Source organism: Calypte anna, chromosome 7 (assembly GCF_003957555.1).
Source record: "Calypte anna isolate BGI_N300 chromosome 7, bCalAnn1_v1.p, whole genome shotgun sequence".
NCBI lineage: Eukaryota > Metazoa > Chordata > Aves > Apodiformes > Trochilidae > Calypte > Calypte anna.
This window is the reverse complement of record NC_044253.1, coordinates 26,584,072-26,607,319: the sequence shown is the minus strand read 5'-3', so window position 1 is coordinate 26,607,319 and position 23,248 is coordinate 26,584,072. Positions and strand designations below refer to the sequence as shown.

The 23,248-nt window shown below is 41.0% G+C and overlaps 2 protein-coding genes across 5 annotated transcripts in view; both read left to right on the top strand.

Annotated features, from left to right (window-relative positions):
- USP40 (ubiquitin specific peptidase 40) overlaps positions 1–18,754 on the top strand; it is a 36,402-nt gene extending 17,648 nt beyond the window's left edge. The window contains exons 14-32 of the mRNA XM_008495006.2: positions 199–283; positions 2,664–2,734; positions 3,865–4,184; positions 5,109–5,235; positions 5,993–6,050; positions 6,355–6,408; positions 6,906–6,994; positions 7,559–7,645; positions 8,366–8,402; positions 10,050–10,114; positions 10,564–10,638; positions 10,972–11,098; positions 12,525–12,619; positions 13,814–13,932; positions 14,339–14,404; positions 14,645–14,855; positions 14,994–15,089; positions 15,822–15,919; positions 16,228–18,754. Of these exons, the coding sequence (XP_008493228.2) occupies positions 199–283; positions 2,664–2,734; positions 3,865–4,184; positions 5,109–5,235; positions 5,993–6,050; positions 6,355–6,408; positions 6,906–6,994; positions 7,559–7,645; positions 8,366–8,402; positions 10,050–10,114; positions 10,564–10,638; positions 10,972–11,098; positions 12,525–12,619; positions 13,814–13,932; positions 14,339–14,404; positions 14,645–14,855; positions 14,994–15,089; positions 15,822–15,919; positions 16,228–16,336 (1,989 nt within the window). The 3' untranslated portion in view covers positions 16,337–18,754. The remainder of the gene's footprint in view (positions 1–198; positions 284–2,663; positions 2,735–3,864; positions 4,185–5,108; positions 5,236–5,992; positions 6,051–6,354; positions 6,409–6,905; positions 6,995–7,558; positions 7,646–8,365; positions 8,403–10,049; positions 10,115–10,563; positions 10,639–10,971; positions 11,099–12,524; positions 12,620–13,813; positions 13,933–14,338; positions 14,405–14,644; positions 14,856–14,993; positions 15,090–15,821; positions 15,920–16,227) is intronic.
- Positions 18,755–19,094: 340 nt separating this feature from the next.
- TRAF3IP1 (TRAF3 interacting protein 1) overlaps positions 19,095–23,248 on the top strand; it is a 41,145-nt gene continuing 36,991 nt past the window's right edge. For all 4 annotated transcript variants that reach the window (XM_030454148.1, XM_030454147.1, XM_030454146.1 and 1 more), the window contains exons 1-2: positions 19,095–19,311; positions 20,246–20,314. In XM_030454148.1, coding sequence (XP_030310008.1) covers positions 19,189–19,311; positions 20,246–20,314 — 192 coding nt within the window. In that variant the 5' untranslated portion in view covers positions 19,095–19,188. The remainder of the gene's footprint in view (positions 19,312–20,245; positions 20,315–23,248) is intronic.

Here is a 23,248-nt window from a genome sequence, read left to right as displayed (position 1 = left end):
TATCTGGTAACTAGTCTGAAAGACTGAGTCCTAAATGCTTGACTGTCATCTATGGTACTGGAGCTGTTGAAGTAATGAGCTGTGACTTGTTAGCTGCCAAAGTAACAGCCTGTAACAGCTTTCAGCAATGTTGTAATTTTGACTGATGTTATTGCCTGCTGGTGTTAACATATATTTTTTTTTATTCTTGCTAATTAGATGTTAGAATCTTGGGAAGGAGACATAGTGCTCAATATTGCCAAGCCTTTACCAGCAGGACTGCATCTTTACCAGGTGCTTGATGGTAAGACTATTACATAAGGCTTCATGTTATTTATATGTTGTATTTACTGCCAGCACTGAGGAAATAAGCCAATGTAACCCCAGTATATAAGAAGGGATGGAAGGATGATCTAGGAAATCACAGGCCTGTTAGTGTGACTTTAGTACAGGGGAAGCTGCTGGAGCAGATCATCCTGAGTACATTATGGGGTACATGCAGGGCAACCAGGTGATCAGGCCCAGTCAGCATGGGTTCACACAGGGCAGGTCCTGCTTGACCAACCTCATATCCTCCTGTGACAGGCTGACCTACTTACTGACTGAGGGAAGGGCTGTGGATGTTGTCTGCCGTGACTCAGCAGGGCCTTTGACACAGTTTCCAGCAGCATTCTCCTGGGGAATCTGGCTGCTCATGGCTTGGATGCCATGGAGTCTGGACAGGCTTGATTGATGGGCCAAGGCCAATTGTGTGGGTTTCAACAAGGCCAAATGTCAGGTCCTGCACTTTGGCCACAGCCACCTCCACCAGCTCTAAAGGGCTGGAGAGGAGTGGCTGGAGAGCTGCCCAGCAGGGAGGGACCTGGGAGTGCTGACTGACAGCCAGATGAACATGAGCCAGCAGTGTGCCCAGGTGGACAAGGGAGATGACATCCAGGCCTGTTTCAGGAACAGTGTGAACAGCAGGACCAGAGGTGATCTTACCCCTGTACTTACCCTTCTACTCCAGGCTGCATCTCAAGTATTATGTGCAGTTTTGAGTGCTGCAGTATTAGGAAGGACATAGAGTTGCTGGAGAGGGTGCAAAGAAGAGCAATTAGGCTGATTAGGAGTCTGGAGAACAGGTCTTGTGAGGAGAGGCTGAAGGAGCTGGGGCTGTTCAGCTTGGAGAAGAGGCTGAGGAGACCCCTAGTTGCTCTTTATAGCTACCTGAAAGAAGGTTGAAATGGGGCAAGTGTTGTCCTCTGCTTCCTAGTGACTAGTGATAGGATGAGGAAACAGGCTTTTGTTGTGCTGGGGGAGGTTCAGATTGGATATTAGGAAAAAACTATTCACCAAGAGAGTGGTAAAGTATTGGAACAAATTGCCCAGGGAGGTGGTGGAGCCTGTCCATGGGGATGTTCAAAAAGCGAGTAGATGTGGTGCTTTGGGAGATGATATGGTGGTTATGGTGGTGTAGGACTGACAGGTGGACTTGATGATCTGAAAGGTCCTTTCCAGCTGTGATGATTCCATGATACTATGGTTTCATATGCAAAACATTTTGGAGAAGTGTATTGCTGAGCACTCTTCAAGCTCAAACTTCCATGCAAGTCCCAGAATCACAGGAGCACAAAATGTTAGGGGTTGGAAAGGACCTTTAGAGGTCATTTCATCCAGCTCCCCACTGCTAAGTGATTTAGGATGCTCATTAATGAAATTAAGGGTTTTGAGACTTCTCTATGTAATCTTTATTGTGAAGTGCAGTCAGACTGCAGATCTTGTTAAGTTAAATGCATTTGCTGATAAAAATAGCTCAGTCTTTTTTGACCTTTATTTGCATATGAATGTTTCCTTTTGTAGTATTTACCTGGTAGGCAGAGGAGAGGACAGAAGAGAGGAGCCAGGGTGACATGAAAGAAAAATGCAGGTTAGATTAAAGATGAAGTAGGAATCTTGTAGAGGAAAATTCTTACATAAAAAACACACCGATTTGTTAAGACTACACCAGTACTGTGTAGTCTTATGAGTTCTGTCTCCAGTTTTGCATTGTTACTCAATCCCTCCTGTTCATCTTCAAAAGCCTGTTCAGCCATTTTTTAATTTTACAGTTATTGTTTCAGAAAATTAGGGTTCTACCAAAATACAACCCAGCTTTCCATGGTGTTGACATCAAATAGAGATGCTTAAAGCTGCTGTAAATATTCCTGCAGATGCCAGTACAGTTCTTTAAATGACAGTAACTTTTAAAAAATCTGGATCTAACAGTAGGAAGGTAAAAGAAACTGCAGTGCAGGCTGCAGTATTTTAAAGAGTCTTGGAATGTGTAGTATGTAACTCCTTTATTAAATCCAACCTTTTTATTTTAAATTTATTGATTCAATGTTAAATCTCATATAGATAACCTTGACCAAGCGTTTTGCCACATGCTAACTTGGGCCTCAGTTTGCAAGGGAAATAGAATTGAAACCTTGGTGCTTTAGTTCTCTCTCCTCAGAGTGCTGTAGCAGTGGTGTTTACCCACTTTGTTGCTTGTTACATGAGTAACTTACCCACCACAAATACTGCTCAAACTGCACCTTCTGTAATGATACCCTTGAGCCAGAGTAAAATTTGCCAGTGTATTTCAGTTTATCAGCTGACCCTGGTAAACTGCTCTGCTGTTTTGCTGGGGGAAAAGTCTTTGATTATTTGTCCCTTTTTAGGAGATGAGCTGACACTGAATGGCATTGGGCTGACTGATGGAGCAGACATCTTTGTCTGGAATGGGAAGGAGGTAAAAGAACCAAGTACCCTCTCTCCTTATCAGTTCTGAAAAGATAACAGGCAGTCTCCAGATGCTGTTTTAGAAACACCAGTGTGTTCTGCACGTGTGCTGCTGACATATTAACTTTGGCTTTGAGGTCACCTCTTCAGCCTCATAGTGATACTGACAAGCTGTAAAAAAAAATAAATCGGTGTACCTTGATTGATATGCAGTCTGCTGCTTGATAAAATTATCAATAGAATTATACTATGCAGAATGATGTGGTCAGATTGTGACCATTGGTATCCACTGCCAGTAACCCTGGACTGTATTCTGAAAATGTCTGGAGTCTCTTTGGAAGGAGATTGGTGGATAGTAATGAGATAACAAAAACTTAAACCCTGTAGCCAATTGTTCCATGTATAAAATTAGTCCTGTCAGTGGCTACTTCTGTGTATGGTTTCCCTTAAATACTGTGCTCCTTTTCTAGTGTTGCATCTTCCTTTAACTTTCTGCTTCTGCTTAACTTTCCTCTAATTGCCTCAGTGGTGATGTAACACAGCATTTTGTTCTGTCTGTGTAATGGAATAAAATACTACTTCTAAAATATTTTTGTTGTAAAAGTATAATTTTTTCACGATTTCTCAACCCACCCATCCCCCAAATCCCAAAGAAAACATCTAGTAACAGTCATTCCTGTCCTGAATGTACTTTTGGTATGATCTGCACACTACAAACTCCTGCATGATCAAATTGCCTTTGTTAAATACTGTATGTTTGGCCTAGGTTGAGCATCAGAAAGGCCAGATTTTAAAATCTGGCCAGTGACCTGCCTGAGTCACACTTTTGGGTAATTCTTTAATATCCTGAGGGTCTAAATTTGTCTAAATCTGATAGAGACCAGGTATCCACTGGTTTTCTTGATACTGTTACTGATAGATTTTATCTGCAGACTTGGGTGCACTGTATTTTCTCTTCCAAGCACCTCTGAGTTATTCCGGATTGTTCAGTAGGCATTTACTCCAGGGTGTTTTACTTCTAATGAGGAGAGAGGAGCCATATTTTTCTTTCAATAATTGTATCCTTGTCATTTATTGCTGTCCTGTCTCTTCTGTATTTTATTGCTCACCACTGCCTAAATCTTGCATTCCTTACTCCAGGTTGGTGGCACAAAGCTGATGACAGGCCCTGATCATGAACCTTTGGTTGTGAATGTTCTTCGTTTAGCGGAGTATAACGAAGGAGGGAAGGGTCAGCATTTCACAGAATCACAGCATGTCTTTTCATGCAGCACTAAGCTGGGTGATCTCCACAGAGCCTTAGCACCATCAGGAGGTATCATTCTCAAGAACAGCTCAGGACTAGATAAAGACGCCAAGAACTGGGAAGTTTTCCTTGAAAAAGATATGACGGAAACACTGAAAAGTGTTGGTCTGACAGATGGATGCTCAGTACTAATCCTAGACAGCCATGACCAGAGGTAACCATTTTGATTGCAAGTACAATTAAACAAAAGAGCAGTTTTGGCAAAATCTGTTTAGCTAAATCATGGTAGCTGTATTCTTCTTTATAGCTATATTCTTTAAGCTAATTGTCACTCGGAGCTCTTTCATTCACGATAATGTAATCTCTTAAATTTGGGGGATCAGATACTTGTTAATTATTAGCTATTTTTTTGCTCTTGAAGTGCAGATGCATTCACATTCTTTGAAAACCCCCCTCAGTGAGAACAGTTTGTGCCTATTGTCCCATCTTTGGTATAACCTGAGTTTCTGAGGTTTGAGTTGTGTGGTTCATGGTGGACTTGGTGGAACAAGAGAACAGAGCAGTACTCAAAGAGTGTGCAACTCTGCTGAATCTCCCAGCTGAATCTGAAGTTGCCAGGAGTGAATTTCTGGTCTCATTTCATTTGTAGTGTACAGCTCTGAGGTTAGGTTCCTGTTTTCAGAGACATGTATGCACTTGTAACACAAATTCAGACTTTCCTAGTTGAAATTATACTGAAAAATTGAGATTAAATGCAGCACTGAGAGGGTCCTTCCCTTGGAACTGTTTCTGTTCAGCAGTAGCAACAGCAGCAGTCACAAATACCAAATTTTCACTAAGACTAGGTATGCTTTTATAATACTTTTTCCAGAAGCCTTAAATCCAGCCTCAGAAAATCACTTTGACTCTTAGCTGTCTTTAGAAGCTCACATCCCATTGAAAGCCAGTTGTCAAAACAGAGTTTTTACTGGTTTACTTGGTACTTAGCCCAGAGGTGCCTGGATGCTGCTTGCAACCTCTGACTCTTCCTGGGTGACATGCCACCAGAATGCCCAAGGCGTAAGCAGTCAGTGTGAGAGCTTTGGGATTTTCTGTAGTTTTCCTGTCTTTGACCATCTTTCACTGCTCATTTTTCCAGCTTCGTCGATGTGTCAAGTGGCAATTTGACAGCTTTCACATATGATATCAGCTGGCTCCAAGTGAAAAACTGTTGTGGAAGGGAAGATGAAGAGAAGCATGTTAAAATTACTGCCACAATTGAAACAGTAAGAAGTCAGATTATTCAGGGGTATAACACAACCTGTTTCCCTGAAAAGCTTTCCTGGTGTGCTTGGGCCAATTAATGAGGATAATGATAATAATAGTAATAATTCAGCCTCAAGGCTGAAATTCTTTTTGTGCTGAAAATCATATGCAGCTCAGAGTTACCATTAGTAGAGTACTTGGCCTGCTGGGTAGTAGTATTAAGACTGTCATGCTGGTAAATGCAGTCTACATTAGTGTGTTTTAGGGTGAATGTTTTCTTCTTGCACCAGCCTGTAAAAATATGTTTGAGGCTATGTCAGTAAACAAAACCTAAATGAGGAAGAAAGTATTATTCCTTGCTTTTAGCATAGTATAGGAAACAAGGCTCATGTTCCCCAAGGAGTGTACTTCTCTTGTACCTTTTCTGCCTTTTTAATTATTTTCTCTTACAGAGTATATAAAGTACTGCTTAGCTCCTCTAACAAAATTAGTGTTTGTCTTTTGGTAAATCTGAAAATGAAATACCACTTTCTTTTCTTTGGAATACTGTTTTTGAAGATAATTTCCACAAATGCATTACAATGTCAGTACGTGTATTTATTATATATATTTTGCTTGTTAATTTAAATAATATTTTCTAAGCTATGTATAGCCTGAACAGGAATAAGACTAAATAGGATGCATTTCAAGTGAGGGCTGCCTTTTGTGGAATGGCATTTAATGACAGGTGTGTTAATGGCTTTCTGTAATAAAGGTGTTAATATTGCATTCTTCTAGGTGATGTCAGATATCAAAATGAAAGCAATACGGGAGCTTCAGCTTGAGGAGGAACTAGGTAAGTATTCAGCTACTCTACCTTTAGAGCTGATAATGTTAGAATTTACTGGCTGGCTTCCTGCTTTTTGCTCTTTTTTTATCCTGAAAAGATAAAAACTAAGATTGTTCCTGAAGTCTCTATGAATCTCTCTCCAGTTGTGGTTTTGATACAATACCTCCAGAGGGAGGCCTCTAGTATAAATCTGTTGTCAATAATTTTAAAAGTTACTTGTCTAAACTTTAGAAAGAAATTTCTTCTTATTTGAATTATGCAATAATTATTTAAATAACTTACATCCTCTCCCCTGTCCTTTTTCTTACAGCAGATAACAGTTGTCTGAGACCTGTTAGTGCAAATGGGAAACTTCTGTCTCCAGGTGAATTTGTGTATTTAATCATTGTTCTGTAAGAATTTGAATTGGGGGAATCCCTTTGTGCATTCCTGGGAGAATCACACACACAGAACTCCATTGATTTCCAGACTTAGCTGAAACAGTTGTGTTGGGTTTTTTTTCCATTTTTACTCTGTGTTAAGAATACCATACAAAGCTAGAGTTTAAACTCAAATAGTACAATGGAACCATGTAATAATTTTTGGTTGGAAAAGACCTGTAAGATGGTTGGGTCTGACCCCCTCTCCACAGCTTTTGGACAGTGAGGGGGAAACTGAGTGGATCAGCTTTGTGCGTGCCAAGAAACATTTTCTGAGCTTCTGTTTGTTTGCTAATACATGGCATTAGTAAAGCCAAGAGGACATTAATTCCCCTCCAACATCTAGAGGATTGTGTTCTTATCTTGCTTTAAAGAGCATCATAATAGAATGCATATTTTCAGGAATTTTATGATGTTCTCTGTGTTTTTTTGTCCCCTGAAGTTCCTGAAGATTATACTGTCAAGGAAGCAGAACTGAAAATGGGGAGCTTGTTAGAACTGTGTCATGGGAAAGCTCCAACTTCCACTCAGGTATAGTTGTATTGTGTCTTGTGTTGCTTTTTTGTTTTGTTTACATTTTCTGGTATTTTATGTAGTCTTTACTCTTGTAGTGGTTGTAAATGACTTGGAAATAAATTCTTGGTGGCACTGACAGTTATAGAGATTGGCATGAAGGCTCATACCATTTATTTCAGTCACAGAAGGCCAAGGGCAGATGTGTGACCATTTAATATAGCTCATATATCTAATAATAAATCATCTGTCATTTATCCATCTGTGGTTGTCAGACTTCTGTGCTCTGATTGCACTGACTTGTAAAAAGCATAAAGCAAGAAAAGGATATCTGCAAGTTGTAAATGTGGAAGAGCTTAAGGCTGCTAGCAGGTTTTATCTCATTTGCAGCAAGGTGATTAATGAAGTACTGATGGCTGTAACTCACTTGCATGTGCTCCTCTGCTTATCTTGCTTAGACTGTTTGCTCTAGCCTCAAGTAGTTTTAGTCCTGTTTAATAGCAGGTTTGCAATACCTGGTGCTGTGTCCCATTATTTCCATACTTAACTATGTATTCTAATAGCTTATACTTTCATTTTTAGCTCTTCTTGTATTTTATTGTTGGGAGTGAACAAAATGCAAGCCCTGAGATGGAGATAGTTGTGGAAGAGACTGCTTCTGTCAAAGAGGTGAGTTTGTCTGCTTTTAAGAGCTCTTGGCATGACTGGGTCAGGTCTGATGAATTTGTAGCTGTGCATTGCTTCAGGTCACCAGGGGACACAGAGGCAAAGGCAGTGTTTCAGTGCCAAAAGGCCAGCAGGAAAGAAGGCCTTGATCTTTCTCTAAGCAGTAAAGAGAGAACCTTGCTTTTCCCCAAGGATGAACATAGTCTGATGCCTCACTAGGACCACTTTTATACATAGTGGTCCTCAGGATGATGCTCAGTCATAGCAGAGCCTGCTGGAATTCCTTGGAGTTCATCAGACTCTGGCTGCACAGCATTGGAACGAGAGGAGTCGGGAGGAGCTGTGCACTGAACAGAGGGAGCAGCTCTTGGTACAGCCAGCCAGTGTCTAGAAGTGGTGTCTGGAAAGTGTTGAGGTTGCAGTTTGATTTCTAAAAGATTAATTTCCAAACTCTGGGACAGAAATTACAGGTAAAGCAACAAACTGATAGCACAGATTTAATTTTTTAACAGTTTGTAAAAGCTGAGGCAATTTCTTGCCTGAAAACAATCTCATACTTGAAGAGTTTAATATCTAGCTCGAATGCACTGTGCCTGTAATAATTATATCATTTTCAGGAACTGACCAGGAGTCAGTTACTCAGCCTTTGTTAGAAAATACTAGTATAATTTGCTGAAAACTTTATTTCCCAACCTATGTTTTACCATGTGGTTCTTTTTTCAGTGTCTCAACTTAATGCTGGAAAAATCTGGATTATCAGGTTAGTTGCACTATATATTATTTTAAAAAGGAATTTCCAAATTTCTAAGTTCTTGATGCCCTGAAAGTTAAAATTTGGAAGTTTGTTACAGTGATCTGTGTATAAGGTGAGGAGGGGAAAGAATTATAAACTTGCAGACTTGGGAATCTGGGTGGTAGCAGTTCCTCTTACTAAGGGAATTAGTAAGGATTACTAAGGATTAAGAAAGAGATACTGACAGCACATAGCATGGCCCATGGATTTCCTGGCTGAACGTCTCTTTCCCTTGATGCTGAGGGAACTGGAAATGTTTAGTTTGGAGAACAGGAGCCTGGAAGGAGACCTTACTGCTCTCTGCAGCTCCCCGAGAGGAGGTTGCAGGGAGGGGGGGTGCTGGCTTTTTCTCTCAAGTGAACAATGATAGGTCCAGAGGAAATGGCCTGAAGTTGCACCAGGGGAGGTTTAGAGTAGATCTGAGGAAGAATTTCTTTATTGAGAGCATAGTTGGGTGTTGGAAGAGGCTGCCCAGAGAAATCACCTACCCTGGAATTATTTAAAAACTGTGTAAATGAGGCACTTCAGGACATGCTGTAATGGGTGTTACAGGTAGAGATACATATATTTTTTTTTTTTTTGGTTGGGAGGAATGTTGACAGTTGAACATGGTGATCTCAGAGGTCTTTTACAACAGTGACAATTCTGATGAGGAAGGAGCAAGAGAAGAGGTTTGAAGTAGCATTGTTTTCCAGATGAACATTCATTGAATACTGAGTTTGTGTCACAGTGGAATGATGGCTGCAAATATTGCTATGCTCCAAAAGCCATAAAAGTTCACCTGAAAGACATTATTGTTGGACTATACATTGAGCAGCCCAAGTGAAAATTAATGATTGTGCTTTTATACACATGTGAGTGTGACTTGAAACAGTTCATGTCTTGGAAATTTAAACTTTTTTCATTTCACAGTACTGCCAGGAAACAAAGGCTCTCTTTTTATTTCTTTATTTTATATTACCATTTTTAAAAAATTGAATTTGGCCTTGAGTAAAATTTTATGATCTGATTTGTCATTCAAAACTTCAGTGTCTCAAAGTGATTCAAAAATTCAGTCAGACTACATTGATTTTTTATGATCTTGTTTAAAAAGACTGCAAGTTCTTTTTGGCGGGTTGTTTGTGGTTGTTTGGTTTCTTTTGGGTTTTTTTTTCTTTTTTTTTTTTGTTTTCTTCAGTTGTGAAAGTTCCTCACAAAGACTGAAGTGTGTTTTCATCAGTTATTTTGGTAAAAATGCACTTTGTATGGAGGTGCTAAATCTAAAGTTTGTGGACTATGCAGTCTCTTTTGTCCAGCATGAAGTCTCCCACTAGACACTTGAGGAGGGAAAGTTGTTTTTTTCCTTACAGTATAGTTTTTGTTTTAAGGACCCTTTCATTGATTCTGTGGTATCTTGACATGGGAATCTCATTATCAGTTCACACTGAGTGTTTCCAGACTATTTTTCCTTTTTTATGCTTTCTTAAATTTGTCAAAGTAGTGTTTTAGAAACAAGCAAACAAACCAAAATGAAACAAAAGAACCCTCTAAAGCTTATGAAATTTTGTAATATCTTTTTGAAACTGCATTGTTGGCTAATCTGTTTTCCATATGCATGGATTTGTGTTTTGGTAGGTGACAACTGGCATTTGAGAAGGATTGACTGGTGCTATGAAGCAGGAGAAGCATTAAGTCAGGAAGTAAGAGGATCCTGTTTTGGACTTGAATCATGCTGTAGTTTATCAGAGACTTACCCTGAAGAGAGCTGCAGTAAAGCAAACACATGGTGGTTTTGTTTTATTTCACTGAGCCTTGGGCAGACAGTGTTGGGATACCAATGGTCAAGCCATACAGTTTTTTTTTCTCAAGTCTAGGCTTTACCATACATTAAAGATAAATCCTCAAAAAATCCAGAGGTGTCAGTTGGTGAGATGTGGAGGTGCAAAAGGAAATCCACAGCTCACAGGCTCTGGAAGGACTACAGCACAGACTCTGTGTACTGCTGCAAAGCTTTCTTCAAGTGGTAGATGTCATATGGCTATTTTTGTGCTGGACCTTTGTCATGCAAAAAGCCACCAACATATACTTTATTAAACAAAGCACAAGAACATACAGGGTTACAAGTGTACTGTGATTTCTCTCTCTACAGAATGCCACTTTGAAGGAACTTAATGTTTGCAGAGGAGATACTTTGGTTATAGCTGAAGGAAAGCTTCCACCAAAGGTAAATTGAGAGAGATGATGTTCTTTAATCAATTGCTCTGGGCAACCTGCTCCAGACCTTTGCATCCTCATGACCAGGTGCAGTTCCCTATACCTGCCCTCTTCTTCTCAAGGCTGAACAATACCACCTTTCTCAGACCGTCTCCAGAGCAGAGGTGCTTCAGCCTTCTGGACATCTTTGCCCTCCTTCATGGTGTGTGATCTCTGATAAATGCCAACTCCTTTACAAAAGCTCAAATTTGAAGAAGTTTTTTCCTCCTTCCTGAGACAAAGGTAGAATTTTTCACTGTGTTTCAACACATGACCTACCCAGTACTTTCTGTTCACTTCTCAGGGTTTCCTGAAAATACCCATCTGGTGGTTCAAGTCTTCAGGTCATAAAAACCACAGAGAGAATGTACAGGACCTAGTGAATGGGGTGACCTGCAAGATGGATGCTTTGCAGGTGTCTCCTGCAGGAGGTGAGTTTGATGAATCCTTGAAAGGAATCCTATGTCCTGACTTTTTGTGAGTGCCCTGATGGCCTTGAGTCAAAATCAGAATTCTAATCTAAAGCCTTCAAATCCTCCTGAAGCCTCTGAGTGACTGTACAAGTCTTCAGGAAGTTTAGAGAGACAGATGCAATTCTTTACAAGACTACATGAATGCTGGGTAGTTCTGTCCTGGTGTTCCTTACAGCTGTGTTTGGTCAGTGGTGAGACCTCCACTCAATTTTGAATCAGGGTCTCTTGTCAATAAGTAAAAGGCTTCTCCATACCTGAAGGCAGTTGTAGAGCATCTACTCAATGGGCATTCAGGTGATGGGCTTCAGGTGCCAGACTCCTAATATTACAGTTAATCCACTTCAGGCCATGTTGCTTTTTGAGAAGCTGTAAAAGGAGTGATGAGTAAATATTACGTAGAGTAAAAGACATTACTTACAGTATTTTAACTTGTCTTTGTTCTTCTAAAGGTCAAAGCCAAAAACCAGCTAGGGCAGTAAAATGATATGAGGGTTTGCAAGAAAAAAAAAAAGTGGGGAAAACTGTGAATAGGAAAATGGGAAATAAACAAATTTTACTTTCTACAGGGAATATAATATTCTTCCCATGCTCTACTGAGTTGTATTGCAGAGCAAGACCCTTCTTCTTTTTGAAGGTTTCTTTGCATTTTTCTGCTTTTCTTACAAACTTTTTCTATAGAAGAACTAAAAGCAGATTTGATTTTCCTTGCAACATTGTGGGAAAACAGTCTGCGGAGGCTTAAGGATTCCATGTACGCATCAATATGATTGCAGGAAAATCGTTTATTAGCAACTTGCACTCACTTTATATAGAGAAGCCTTGTTTACATCATCTTATCATGCAGGTGGCCTTGTACTCCAACCACACATACCATTCTCACGGGACCTTCTTCCCACATAATTATTTTCCTCCTCTGTTGCCAATTAAGTTATCTCTTTCCCAGTAGCTCATTCTCAGGCCTCTAACTAGGCCTCAATAACCATTAACCCAATGTGGCCTAAATTGAAGTAAGTCAGGATTGCTCACAACCTGGATATTTCTGAACTGTTTCCCCAACACAACATACTCTGTATTTCAGAGTTATAACCAATAGCCAGTAGTAATTAAGACTACTCACAAATTTAAATAACTGGTCTTAGTTTTAAAAATTGCAGTATAGGAGGAGTTGGAACCTTACCTGTTTGGAAACAGACAGAATGTATTTTATGGACTGTGTATTACGTTTCTTGAATTGCCCTCCAAAAAAATTAAGATGTCAAGTCCCTTCTTTTAAGTGAAATCTATCCTTGAAATGACTGTTATCTCTTAGGAGGATAAACAAAGTCATGTTGACTCTTGTGTTGTTTCTTTCTTCCTCCCCCTTTTTCCCCACTCCCAACTAAAGATTCACCAGAATACATCCACACAGGCATGGATCTTTGTTATGCTGGCAGTATAGAAATAGCAGGAGAAGCTTCTCTGGAAGATCTGAAGATTCAGGTTAGATGTTCTCCTGTATTGGAAATGTACAGCAACGCTAATTAATTGAGCTCTATTAATACCTATTTTTTATTTCCTTTTCCCTTGTCTCCAGTATGTTCTGATATGGCATTTGCTTATATGCCATGTTCAGTGGTAAGTACCAAGAGGCAGTTGGAGCATGTAGCTCAGAGACTTCCTTAGTACGTCCCCTGCAGTTGCCATTCTACCTCTCATGTGTCCTGACCTGTGAAATCCTTGTTGCACTTCATCTGGAACTTTGGCTTGCAGCCCTATCTTTATTTCACAATGTCAAAATTCTTCATGAGATGCACACACATACAAGCACTTCCTAAAAAGCCACTTTCCATTTCTACATTGTTCCTGTATTAGTTTTTGCATATTTTTCTCCTTTCCTTTTTTTCTTTTTTTTCTTTCTTTTTTTTTATAATATGTGTTGAATCAAATGAATAAAGAATTGATTTTGGTGCACAGAAGGTCATCTTTATCATCAAGGAAGGTCTAGCTTAGTTTCTCTACCCAGAAACTAACGTGCCTTTTTATGCTTTTCTTAAGCATAAAAGTATGATTTTGATACACTTAACAAAACCCAACCCAAAACAAACTCCACCACAAAAAGACATAACCCAGTCCTGTCATAAGGCACTTCATTGTTTAGCCAGTTGGTTGCTCTACTTAAACTGCCTGGGGAAGGAGAGCTCACCTGATTCTGACCTCTACCAACAATTATTCTTGGATGCAGTTTCAGTTATGGGCTCTGGCAAATTACTGCCAGGAAAGAGACTGACTTTGCATCTGTGAATAAAGAGAATTGTCTCAGCATGGAGAGAGTGTTGTATCCTTGGTAAGGGCTTAAGGGAGCTTGCCTAGCACCTGGCTAGAGGTTGGGGCATGGATTCCATCAGCCTCATTCCCTCCAAGTTACACAAATTTTTGTTAAAAAAAAAGGAATGCAGTACTTTTGAACTGAGAAATGTTGGGAGGGAGTGAAGTACAGATTGCTTTGAGGTGCATGGATCCTTGCCACTACCTGTAAGTCACAAGCAAGAGCTGGTGTGGAATCTGAAGACCTTGCCCTGTTTCTGATTTGCTTCAATCTTGCACTGAGAATTAATCAGGTTGTTTTCTTTTGTTTTGTTTTTTTCCAAGGAGACTGGGTGCAAAAATAATTGAAGAAATATTTCTTTTTTTCAGGCTTTGACCTTACCATGCTGCCAGGAGCAGGTTGTGCCCCTGCCCTCATTTCTCAGAGCATGGACAGTGGACAGCAAGCGCCCAGGCAAGCTGCTGCGGAACAACAAGCAGCAGCTCAGGTAGGTTTGTTACTGTCTGTACTGCAGGCACAAATAGCAGTGCAGCAGCCTGGCTGCTGACTGGGCTCTGGCTTGTGAGATGGATTGGTGGAGAAATCAATCTGCTTAGTCAGGTGTCAACAGAAAGCTCATTTCTGATTACTTCACTTTTTTTGCTGAGCGCATTTTTTATCTCAAGAGCTGGGGAAGGTGGGAGCAGAAGTAGATCATACCAGACTCTGCTAAGCTTTATTTTAGGTGGTTTTAAAGGCCATTTTTTGTACTTTTCTGAGTTTTTAGGTTTTGTTCATTTTTTGATGTGGTTTTCCAGATCAGCACAGGTCTGTTTGACTGAAACAGCGATTTTTCTTTATGGAAATTTAAAACATCTGACTGGAAATTTGTATAATCTTTGTTTTGTTTTCAGGGACTATAAGCTGGGTGGGAGAGTGGAAATCTGCATCGAACCTTTGCAAAAAGAAGAACACTTGGGGTAAGATCTCAAGATAAGATGTTTTCTAGAGCCGTGCATCTAGATGAGTCTTAATTGAGCAGTCCTTGTTATAAATACTTTCTGTTAGAATTAGAGAGGTCAGGATGTGAGAAGAGTTTGGAACTTGTTTTATTTTCCACAAACAAAAATAAGGGAAGGCTGAAGGGAGTGGAAACTGGGAATTGTGGATTCTGAAAGTATAACTCAAAGGAATGGTGTCTTTCCTTTTCCTGATGACAGCCCCCATGAACTGCTGCTTCGAGTCCAGATGGGCATACCAGGGGAGAGGGACTACTATGAGCCCACTGATTTGGTGTGGGATATCTCCAAAGAATGCACAGCCTGGGCACTGAGGCATCGAGTGGCTTCTCACTACTGTCTCCCTGTGGATAAAATTGAGATAGCCAAATACTTCCCTGAGAAATTTGAGTGGCTGCCAATATCTAGCTGGGTAAGATCTGAAATGACAGAGTCCAACTGTTTTTTTGACAGAAGTTAGTGTTGGTTTGTGCTGTGGTTCTTAGCAAAGGTATTTAATCAGATTTCTGAAATCTGCCATGTACCAATCCTCTGCTTTGATTTTATTCAGACACAGCAAATTTCAAAGAGGAAACGGAAGAAAAAACAGGAGAGTTTGCAGTCAGCACCTTACCACCTGAAAGATGGAGATATCATTGGGGTGAAGGTACATTAAATTGGCTTGGATTGTTGCAAAGGGCTTAGGCTCAGGCACTGTCTCCTTTGCAGTATCTTAATTTCTTCCTGGTTTTCCTGCATCTTGCTTCATATCCTGTGTGGACAGCAAATTTGTTGCTTTGGGTGTTTTTTCTTAGGTTTTCTCATGTTCTTAATCAACCTGATGAAAGTTTCATGCTTTTTCCCTTGTAATTCAGTAGTTGCAAGGGGTTAGGGGTGCTTGTGCTGCTCTCAGCCAGTGCAAGCAGTCAGATCATGCTTGATGCTTTAACACTATCTGAAGAAAGTGGATCTCTTTTCTTACCCTCATTTTATTTACTGGTTTGTTTTATTTTTTTTTCCAACTTGGAGTAAAATCCAAGAGCAGTGCCCTTGAGAAATCATACTGTAAATTTAAACCCGTGATATTTTCTGAAGAATCATTACAGATCTATTTCATTATTATAAAAAGAATTACATAGCTGCCTCACAGACTGTGAATTTTATTTTATTTCTTTTACTATTTTATAAGTAAGGCTTACTTCTTAGGAGATAAGGCAAATACAAAAACTCAGCAGGGGAACTGAAACATTTTTGCCTTTTTCAGTCTTTTCCACTTAGTTAATTTGAATTGGTGCAAAACTAAAGGAAATGCACTGAAAATGAATTGTGTGAACTGAGCAACATGTGGGAAATGGTCTGAGTTTATAATTTTCATCTACAAAATCTTTTTTCACACCAGAATCTTTTCCTTGATGACACTAAGGATTTCAGCACAGTGAAAGATGACATCGGAAAACAAAGAAACAAAGAGAAGCTGTCATTAGAAAGTAAGAAAAGGTATTGAGTAAATTTTTTTATTTCTTTTAAATATGCAAATTGTTCTTTGCTTATCATGCTAGACTGAAACCTGGATAAATTTTTGGGGCAGTGCTAGAAGTGTGCTTTTGGAGCACACAATCCCAGTAGTCCTTAAGGAAGTGCCCAGGTGATTCCAGTTCCTGGCTTTAATGCCTGTGCTGAGGTTCTGTTTTCTGTTTTGCAACACATCACAAGATTTATTGCTGCCACTGGAGATGAAAAATTAACTGCTGTCAGTGCTAAGGCTCAACATTAATATCAGGTATCTTAATTGTTTGTTTTAATAGTCAGCCAGCAGAAGGCTTAAAGGACCATGTTTTCTCTGAGGAGAAGCTGAATATTAAGCACCGTAAACCAGAAGTGGCTCTTTCTATCAATGTGGGCATTTTCAGATAGCACCAGGAGATGATTTGCTGACCAGACCATACTACAGTTGTACTAAATGGGCATGGAGTACCTCAACTGGACCAGCAAATGGGTCTTCCCAAAGTGTCTTCAAGAATCAAACTGGATCTAGGCTTCAGGGTAACAGATCTTCTTCTGAGCTTTCTTTCTTGGGGAAGTGCTTGAGTGTCCCTTTATCAATGTGGTACTTATTTTAAGGCCAGGCAAATGCACTTTATCCATGAAAAAAATTATTAATGTATTGTATAACCTTTTGGTGACTGTTTTGTAATCACCTTAAATGCACTTGTTTGGTTGAATGCTTGTCTTGCACCATCACTGCAGAGTTTGCTGGTGTTTTTTTAAATGCAGTTATAAACATATCTTTTTAGAATTTTTTTTTCATCCTTGATCTCTGGAGTGACTCATGATAACAGAATTGGCTTTTGCCTCTTTGTATATAAATTGAAGTCTGTAGTAGCTTCAAGGCAGATGTCAGGAATGAAGGAAATGTGGAAGTCTCTGGACAAAGTGTAAAAAAATTTGCTCATAAAAGAGCAAGTTCAGAATCTGTCGAGCTGTAAAACCTGAAGACCTTTTGCAATATGGACCACCAATGCAGTAATCTTGGATTTTATGATTGCTAGGACTTTATTTTTTCATGGCCATAAACTCTACTAACAAACAAAACAGATGGGAAAAAATAGTGGATCTGATGTTCGGTCCTAAGTGGGTTTTACTGTAGTCAGGAAACAGGCTTGTATTTATTTTCAGTACTGTTATTCAGAGAACTTTCCCTCATTTCTTATCTTTTCAATTGTCCTGATATTCTTTGCTCCATTTCAGAAAGAGTTTCTCTTGGTGGCCCCAAAGCTGCTGTGCATCCTCTAGCAGAAGGAGATGCATGCAGCTGACTGCCAGCTGAACTCAGTAGCAAATGTTCTGAAGTAAAATGTTTACTGAATGCTTGTGAGATTGGATCTCAAGACTGAAAACATGTTTAAGTAGCTGATGAGAGATCATATTTTTCTTGCTCCTGAGGTTGGGGATCTGGGTTTACTACAAGTTTGTTGCAGCATCTTTATTGAAACTTTTCTAACACTTCAGATGCTTGCACTCTGTTTCCCCGCTGCACAGGACTGACTCTTCATAACTTTGGATGGTTCAAGAAGTTCCTTTGAGCATAGCTAGTACTGACCCGTTACCCCACATTCTTAATGGGGGCAATTGTTTATAATCAAGTTCTAAACATGTTTGGAATTATAAAGTGAAAATGGAAGGGTGGAAGAGAGCACAGCAGCATTGCTGTGCAGCTGTCACATGCTGGTGGCACCTGACATGTTTGCCTTGCACAGCTGGGGGCCTGTGTCCATAGGTGACCATCTGAAGCACAGTCTTGCTGAGCTGCACAAATTGCTGGAAAGCTGGTCTGAAATGAGCAGAGGAACAGTTCAAAAGCAGTTTTTGAGCATAGCCTGAAGTATCCTGAGTGAAATCTGTGGTCATAAAAAGTAGAAGTCACCTTAGAGGGCTACTACAAACGTTTAACCTGTTTTAGTTACGTGTAGAAGATACCAGTACTGCAGTCTCTTAAAATTTTGGCTACAGTGAGAAGCTTCTCATCTGCCTTTCATAGGTTAACAATATTCTGGTATTTGACATCTTCAAGAAAAGAACTGACACTCTTCTGCTATCAGCAAAATAAAAAAGAAAGTGGAAAGCCACTTGAAGCATCTGATTAGCATTCATTTTGTTGCATAGCTTTAAAATTCAGCAGGTCTTCTGTGCTTTCTTAGACTGATTCATTCAAAAAGGGGGATATTTTGATTTCCCCACTGTTTTGGCTGTTAGTAGGCTTTGCTCGAACCTTAAAATCTAGTTTTCTGGATAGATTCTCTGACTGCAGTGAGGGCAGCCAGTTGCTTTCCCTGTCTTATTTTGTCTTCTTCCATATCAACAAGTGTTCTTTCCAGCCAGGGTTGACAGAAATGATGGAATGTACCAATTACTAAGGTAAGCACAAAAGGTTTGTGTTTGCAGGTTGTTCCACTGTGTTGCATTTACTTTGCTGTCACTTTAATTCCTCCAGTTCCCTGCTGGACAGCTGTGCTGAGTTCAGCCTTCCCACCTACCTTTAATAATTCTTGTGTCTTACTGAAAACACCAAGATTGGAAAAATATAAGTATGGATGATGAGTGCTAGTGTGGAGATTTTAGTATGTGCCTTTGTTAAAGTGTAATGTAGCAGCACTTGCACTGAACCAATCTTGTTTAACTTCTAATGTTGGCTCAAAATACATATTTTTCTTAGAACTATTGTGGGTCATTCTACAAGGAGAGAGTTCATTAGAAATGGGGGTGGGGAGAGGGAACACTTTTTCTAAATGGAGTCTTTGTGATTCCTCAGTTTATGATGGTTATATTCCAAAGCCTGGAAAAGCTTTCATCTTTATTTTTCAAGTGTTCTTCACAAAATAAAAAGTAATTTCTATATGTCCAGTTGTTTTGTCTCTCTGTGTCACCTCTCGATGGGGAAAGATTAGATGATGCTTCAAAAACAGTTAAAAGCAGCCCACCAAAAGCCACAACTAGAGTTTCTGAGCACTTTATGCCTGCTGCTTACAGAAGCAGGGGCTGGGCTGTGACCCGCTCCCAGCAGCACCCTGGGGCAGGCTCCAGGCCTCAGCAGGCCCCGGGCCGGTTGCTAGGGCCGCGGTGACGCTGGCAACCACCGCTCCCCTCGCTGTGCGGTTGCGCGGTGTGGCTCCCCCTCCGCGGGGCATGCCGGGAAGGCTGGGAGCCGCCGGTGGCGGCGGGGGGATTCCTCCTCCTCCTCCTCCTCCTTCTCCTCTTCCTCCGCCGATATGAACGAAGCGGTGGTGCGGCAGACACAGGAGTCCTTAGGCCGAGTGATCCGCAAGCCCCCGATGAGCGAGCGGCTGCTGAACAAGCCGCCGTTCCGCTACCTGCACGACGTGATCACCGAGGTGGGCAAGGGCCGGGCTGCGGCCCAGTGCCGCGGTTGCTAGGCAACAGCGCTTCCCGGCGGGCTCGGCCGCCCCCTGGAGGCCGGGGGTGGGGCTGCCCCGGGCGGGGGGCACGGCCGGGAGTGGGACGGGGGCTTCGGCGAGGCACGGGAGGGCTCGGAACCCCCCCAGTCCCAGGGAATGGGGACCCCCGGGGTGGGTGGTGAATGCAGGGGTTACGGGCCCGAGGAGTGAGGAGATCTCCGGGGATTGAGGGCAGCGAGCGGATCTCAGGGCGTTGGAGGCAGTGGGTAAATCTCAGGGGATTTAAGATAGTGAGTAGGTTGAGGGGGTGTTCAGGGCTATGAGGAAGTCTTGGGAGATTTCAAGTACTGAATAGATCTCGGGGTTTGAAGACAGTGAGTAAATCTGGGGTTTTAGGGTAGTAATTAAATCTGAGGGATTTTTAGGGTTGCAGGTTAAGACCAGACAATGGGTCTCCCTCTTTCCTCAGTCTGACACACCTTTGAAACCTGCTAGTAAATTGTTTTCCCACCTTCCCTTCTAAAAGAAACAGATCGTTACTTTTTATATTCCCTGATCTGCTGCTTCTATATTTAGGCAGATGTAAAGAAGTCCGTAAGGAAATAACATAGAGCCGTGTTTAAAATGTATATACTGGGGTTTATATTGTGAATCTCCCAGGTTCCCCAACCAAGGTTAAAGATGGAGTTAAATAGGAGTGGAGACCTGTGCTGTAAGCAAGGATTAAGTCTCATTTCTTCAGGGGGTGTTCAGAGACACAGCAGAATTCTCAACCTGCTCCAGGACTATTAGTAAATGAGGTATCATCTCTGAAAGCAAATGAGGTTAATGTATTTCCTAATGGCACACAAGCTTTACAAGGGCCCTTTGAGAGATGTTCTTAACTTACCCCTTTTTTTCTGTTTTGAAGGTAATTAGAGTGACAGGTTTTATGAAAGGACTTTACACGGATTTTGAATTGAAATCAGATAATGTTAAGGTGGGTATGAAACTGACTTACTTATTTAGCTTTCATGTTACTGTTCTTTGAAACTTGCCACAAGGTAATTTTTGTCTTTAATTCTGTGAAGAGTTTGTGAAGTCTTTTGCTTGTTGGTTATAATCTGTGTGAGATGAACTCTAGAATGCATTTGTAGGTGTGACACAAACAAGCTGTCATATATAAAGAGCTGTTTCTGTACAGATGTCAGAACAGTGAGGGTTAATCTGTGACCAGACCTATGTTTACAAAATGCTGTTCTATTGCAGATGAAAAGAATCAGAATATGTGTAGCACAATTGCCTTAGTTAGGCAGTGATAATAAATTACAAATACTAGAATTCCATATACAGCTTTTTGAAGAAGAGACTTGTGCTTTCTAGTGGAATGTATGAGTTTGTTTTATATATATGTGCATACATACACATATATATATACACTGTATGCATATATACTATAAATTTTCTCATTTAATATCTCAGGACTTGCCAAGACATTTGTCTAGTATTTGAATCCCACAATAGATTTATTACAGTATACAAATGTCTGATTACTTACAGAGGAGGTTAATGTTATTACTGAAAATGCTTTTCTTAAGCAAAAGGGTGACTTTTGTCCCTGTTTGGTACTCTTCTGTTGTCTGCCTCATTGCTGAGCTGGTGCTGACTTTTCCAGCTACTGACTTGTGTGAAAACTTCGGTCACTGGATCACAGCAAACAGCTCACTGTTTGTGTGTTGCTAGTGAGACAGCTTCATCTGCTGGTGATTGTTTAACTTAGCAACTAAAAGTGTGAGGGCTGTGAATCTGGCTTTTCAGCCACACTGCCAACTTTTTTGCTCCATGGAAAAGGACCCAAAGGTGTTGGTTGGCAGCAGCTGAATATGAGCCAGCATGTGCCAGAAAGCCAGCAGCATCCTGGCTTGTATCAGCACTGGTGTGGCCAACAGGACCAGGGCAGAGATTGTCCCCTCGAGTAGTGAAATGAGGCAACCAGGTGCCACTAATTACCAGGCAGTGGGCATGAGCTTGTGTTAAGCCCACCTGTGCCTGATTAGGATTGCCCCCTAACCCTGCTCATGCGCAGTTGGGGCCCGCCCTAATCAGGCACAGGTGAGCTTGACACAAGCTCATGCCCACTACGTGGTAATCAGTGGCACCTGATTGTCTCATTTCACTACACCCTTGTGCTCAGCACTGGTGAGGCTGCACCTTGAATGCTGGGGTCAGTTCTGGGCATGTCACAAGAAGAAAGCACTGAGAGGCTGCCCAGAGAAGGGCAGCAGAGCTTGGGAGTGGTCTGGAGCACAAATCTTGTGAGGAAGAGCTGAGGAAAATGGGGGTGTTCATCCTGGAGAAAAGGAGGCTGAGGGGAGAGCACCTCACTCTGTACAACTCTCTGAAAGGAGGCTGGAGTGAAGGAAGTTTGCCTTTCAAGTCACAAGTGATAGGATGAGAGGAAATGGCTTCAGGTTGTGCCAGAGGAGGTTTATATGGATATGAGAAACAATTTCTTCCCTAAAAGGATTGTCAGGCCCTGGCACAGGGTGCCGAGGCAATGTTGGAGTCCCCATCCCTGGAGGGATTGAAAAGCCATGTGGATGTGGTGCTGAGGGACATGGCTTAGTGGTGGCCTTGGCAGTGCTGGATTAATGGTTGAACTTGGTGATCTGAAAGGTCTTTTCAAATCACAATGATTTGATGTTCATGGATGGTTTATGCACTTCTTGCAGCTAACTGTGGGTCTGACATGTATGGTTATTTCTGTGACTGTTCTTACTGTTGTCAGCATTACTAAAATTAAAGTTGGTTTACAATGAATTCTTTCTGGTGGTGCTGTTCCTGTTGAAGTAACAATCTTCATTATAGGTTCTGTAATGAAGAGCAGATTAGCACCCGTTGCATCTCCTTCAGAAAGCACCACACATTTTACCTGTGAATCCAAAAAGCATCTTTTCTTGTGGGTATTTAGTTGTGGATGAAACTCCAGTTGTGTGAAACTCCAGTGCCACAGGAACAGCTAGGGCCACCCATGGCCTGTAAAATGTTGGCCATGCTCAGCTGGGGACAGAATGGTTCCCTTTGCTTTCCTCTCTGTTGGCATCTTCATCAAATTTGATTCAGCTCATGTTGGATCTGTGCACCTGACATACTTAAACAGGAAGTGTGGTGCAAAATCATGTTTTTTACTGATGGACTGCAGCTCCTTCATTTCTGAATTATCTAGGGTGGTGCTGCTTTGTTTTTCCCTGAGCCTCTTGGAGTGCAGTTTATATTATTTTGAAATTATGCCTGCTAGAGCTCACATACAGATTTCTTTTCACATGGCTTTACTTTTTAACAGGACAGTAAAATATTTTCTTTATCTCATGACTATGAATAATGAGTGAGTAGACTTCTGCGCTAGTCCTGGTCAGCATTCTTTGAGTTTTATTATGCTTTACTAGCAAATACCTCTCCCTTCCCCTGAGTATTCTACAGCTGCAGAGACTTCACACCATGATTTTATCCCCTGAGCCAGGAACCATCCAATAAACTTTTACTTGGTGAGGGATGGGGGTTTTTTTGTGTCTTCTTTTGTCCTTATGATTTTGCATCATCACCAAAAGCCATCGTCTCTGCTTGGGCAAGGTTACTCAGGGCAGGTTGTTTGTTAAATGTAGTTTAAACTAAAACACATCTGGTAATTGTGAAGATAAAAATATGTGCCTGTATCTTTTTCCCACCATCTTTTGTTGTTTTCTTTCCTTACTGTTAAGTCTAGTTTGTAAAGTATATGTACAAGCATGTAAGTGCCTCAGTTTAGTCTCTCATAAGTTTTGGACTTCTTTGGAGCTTCTTTTTGGACTTAGGGATTTCTGTGCTGTAAAATACTCAAGAAGTGGTGTTCTAAGGAGTATCTGCTATAACAATCCTATTGAAACTCTTTAGTGAT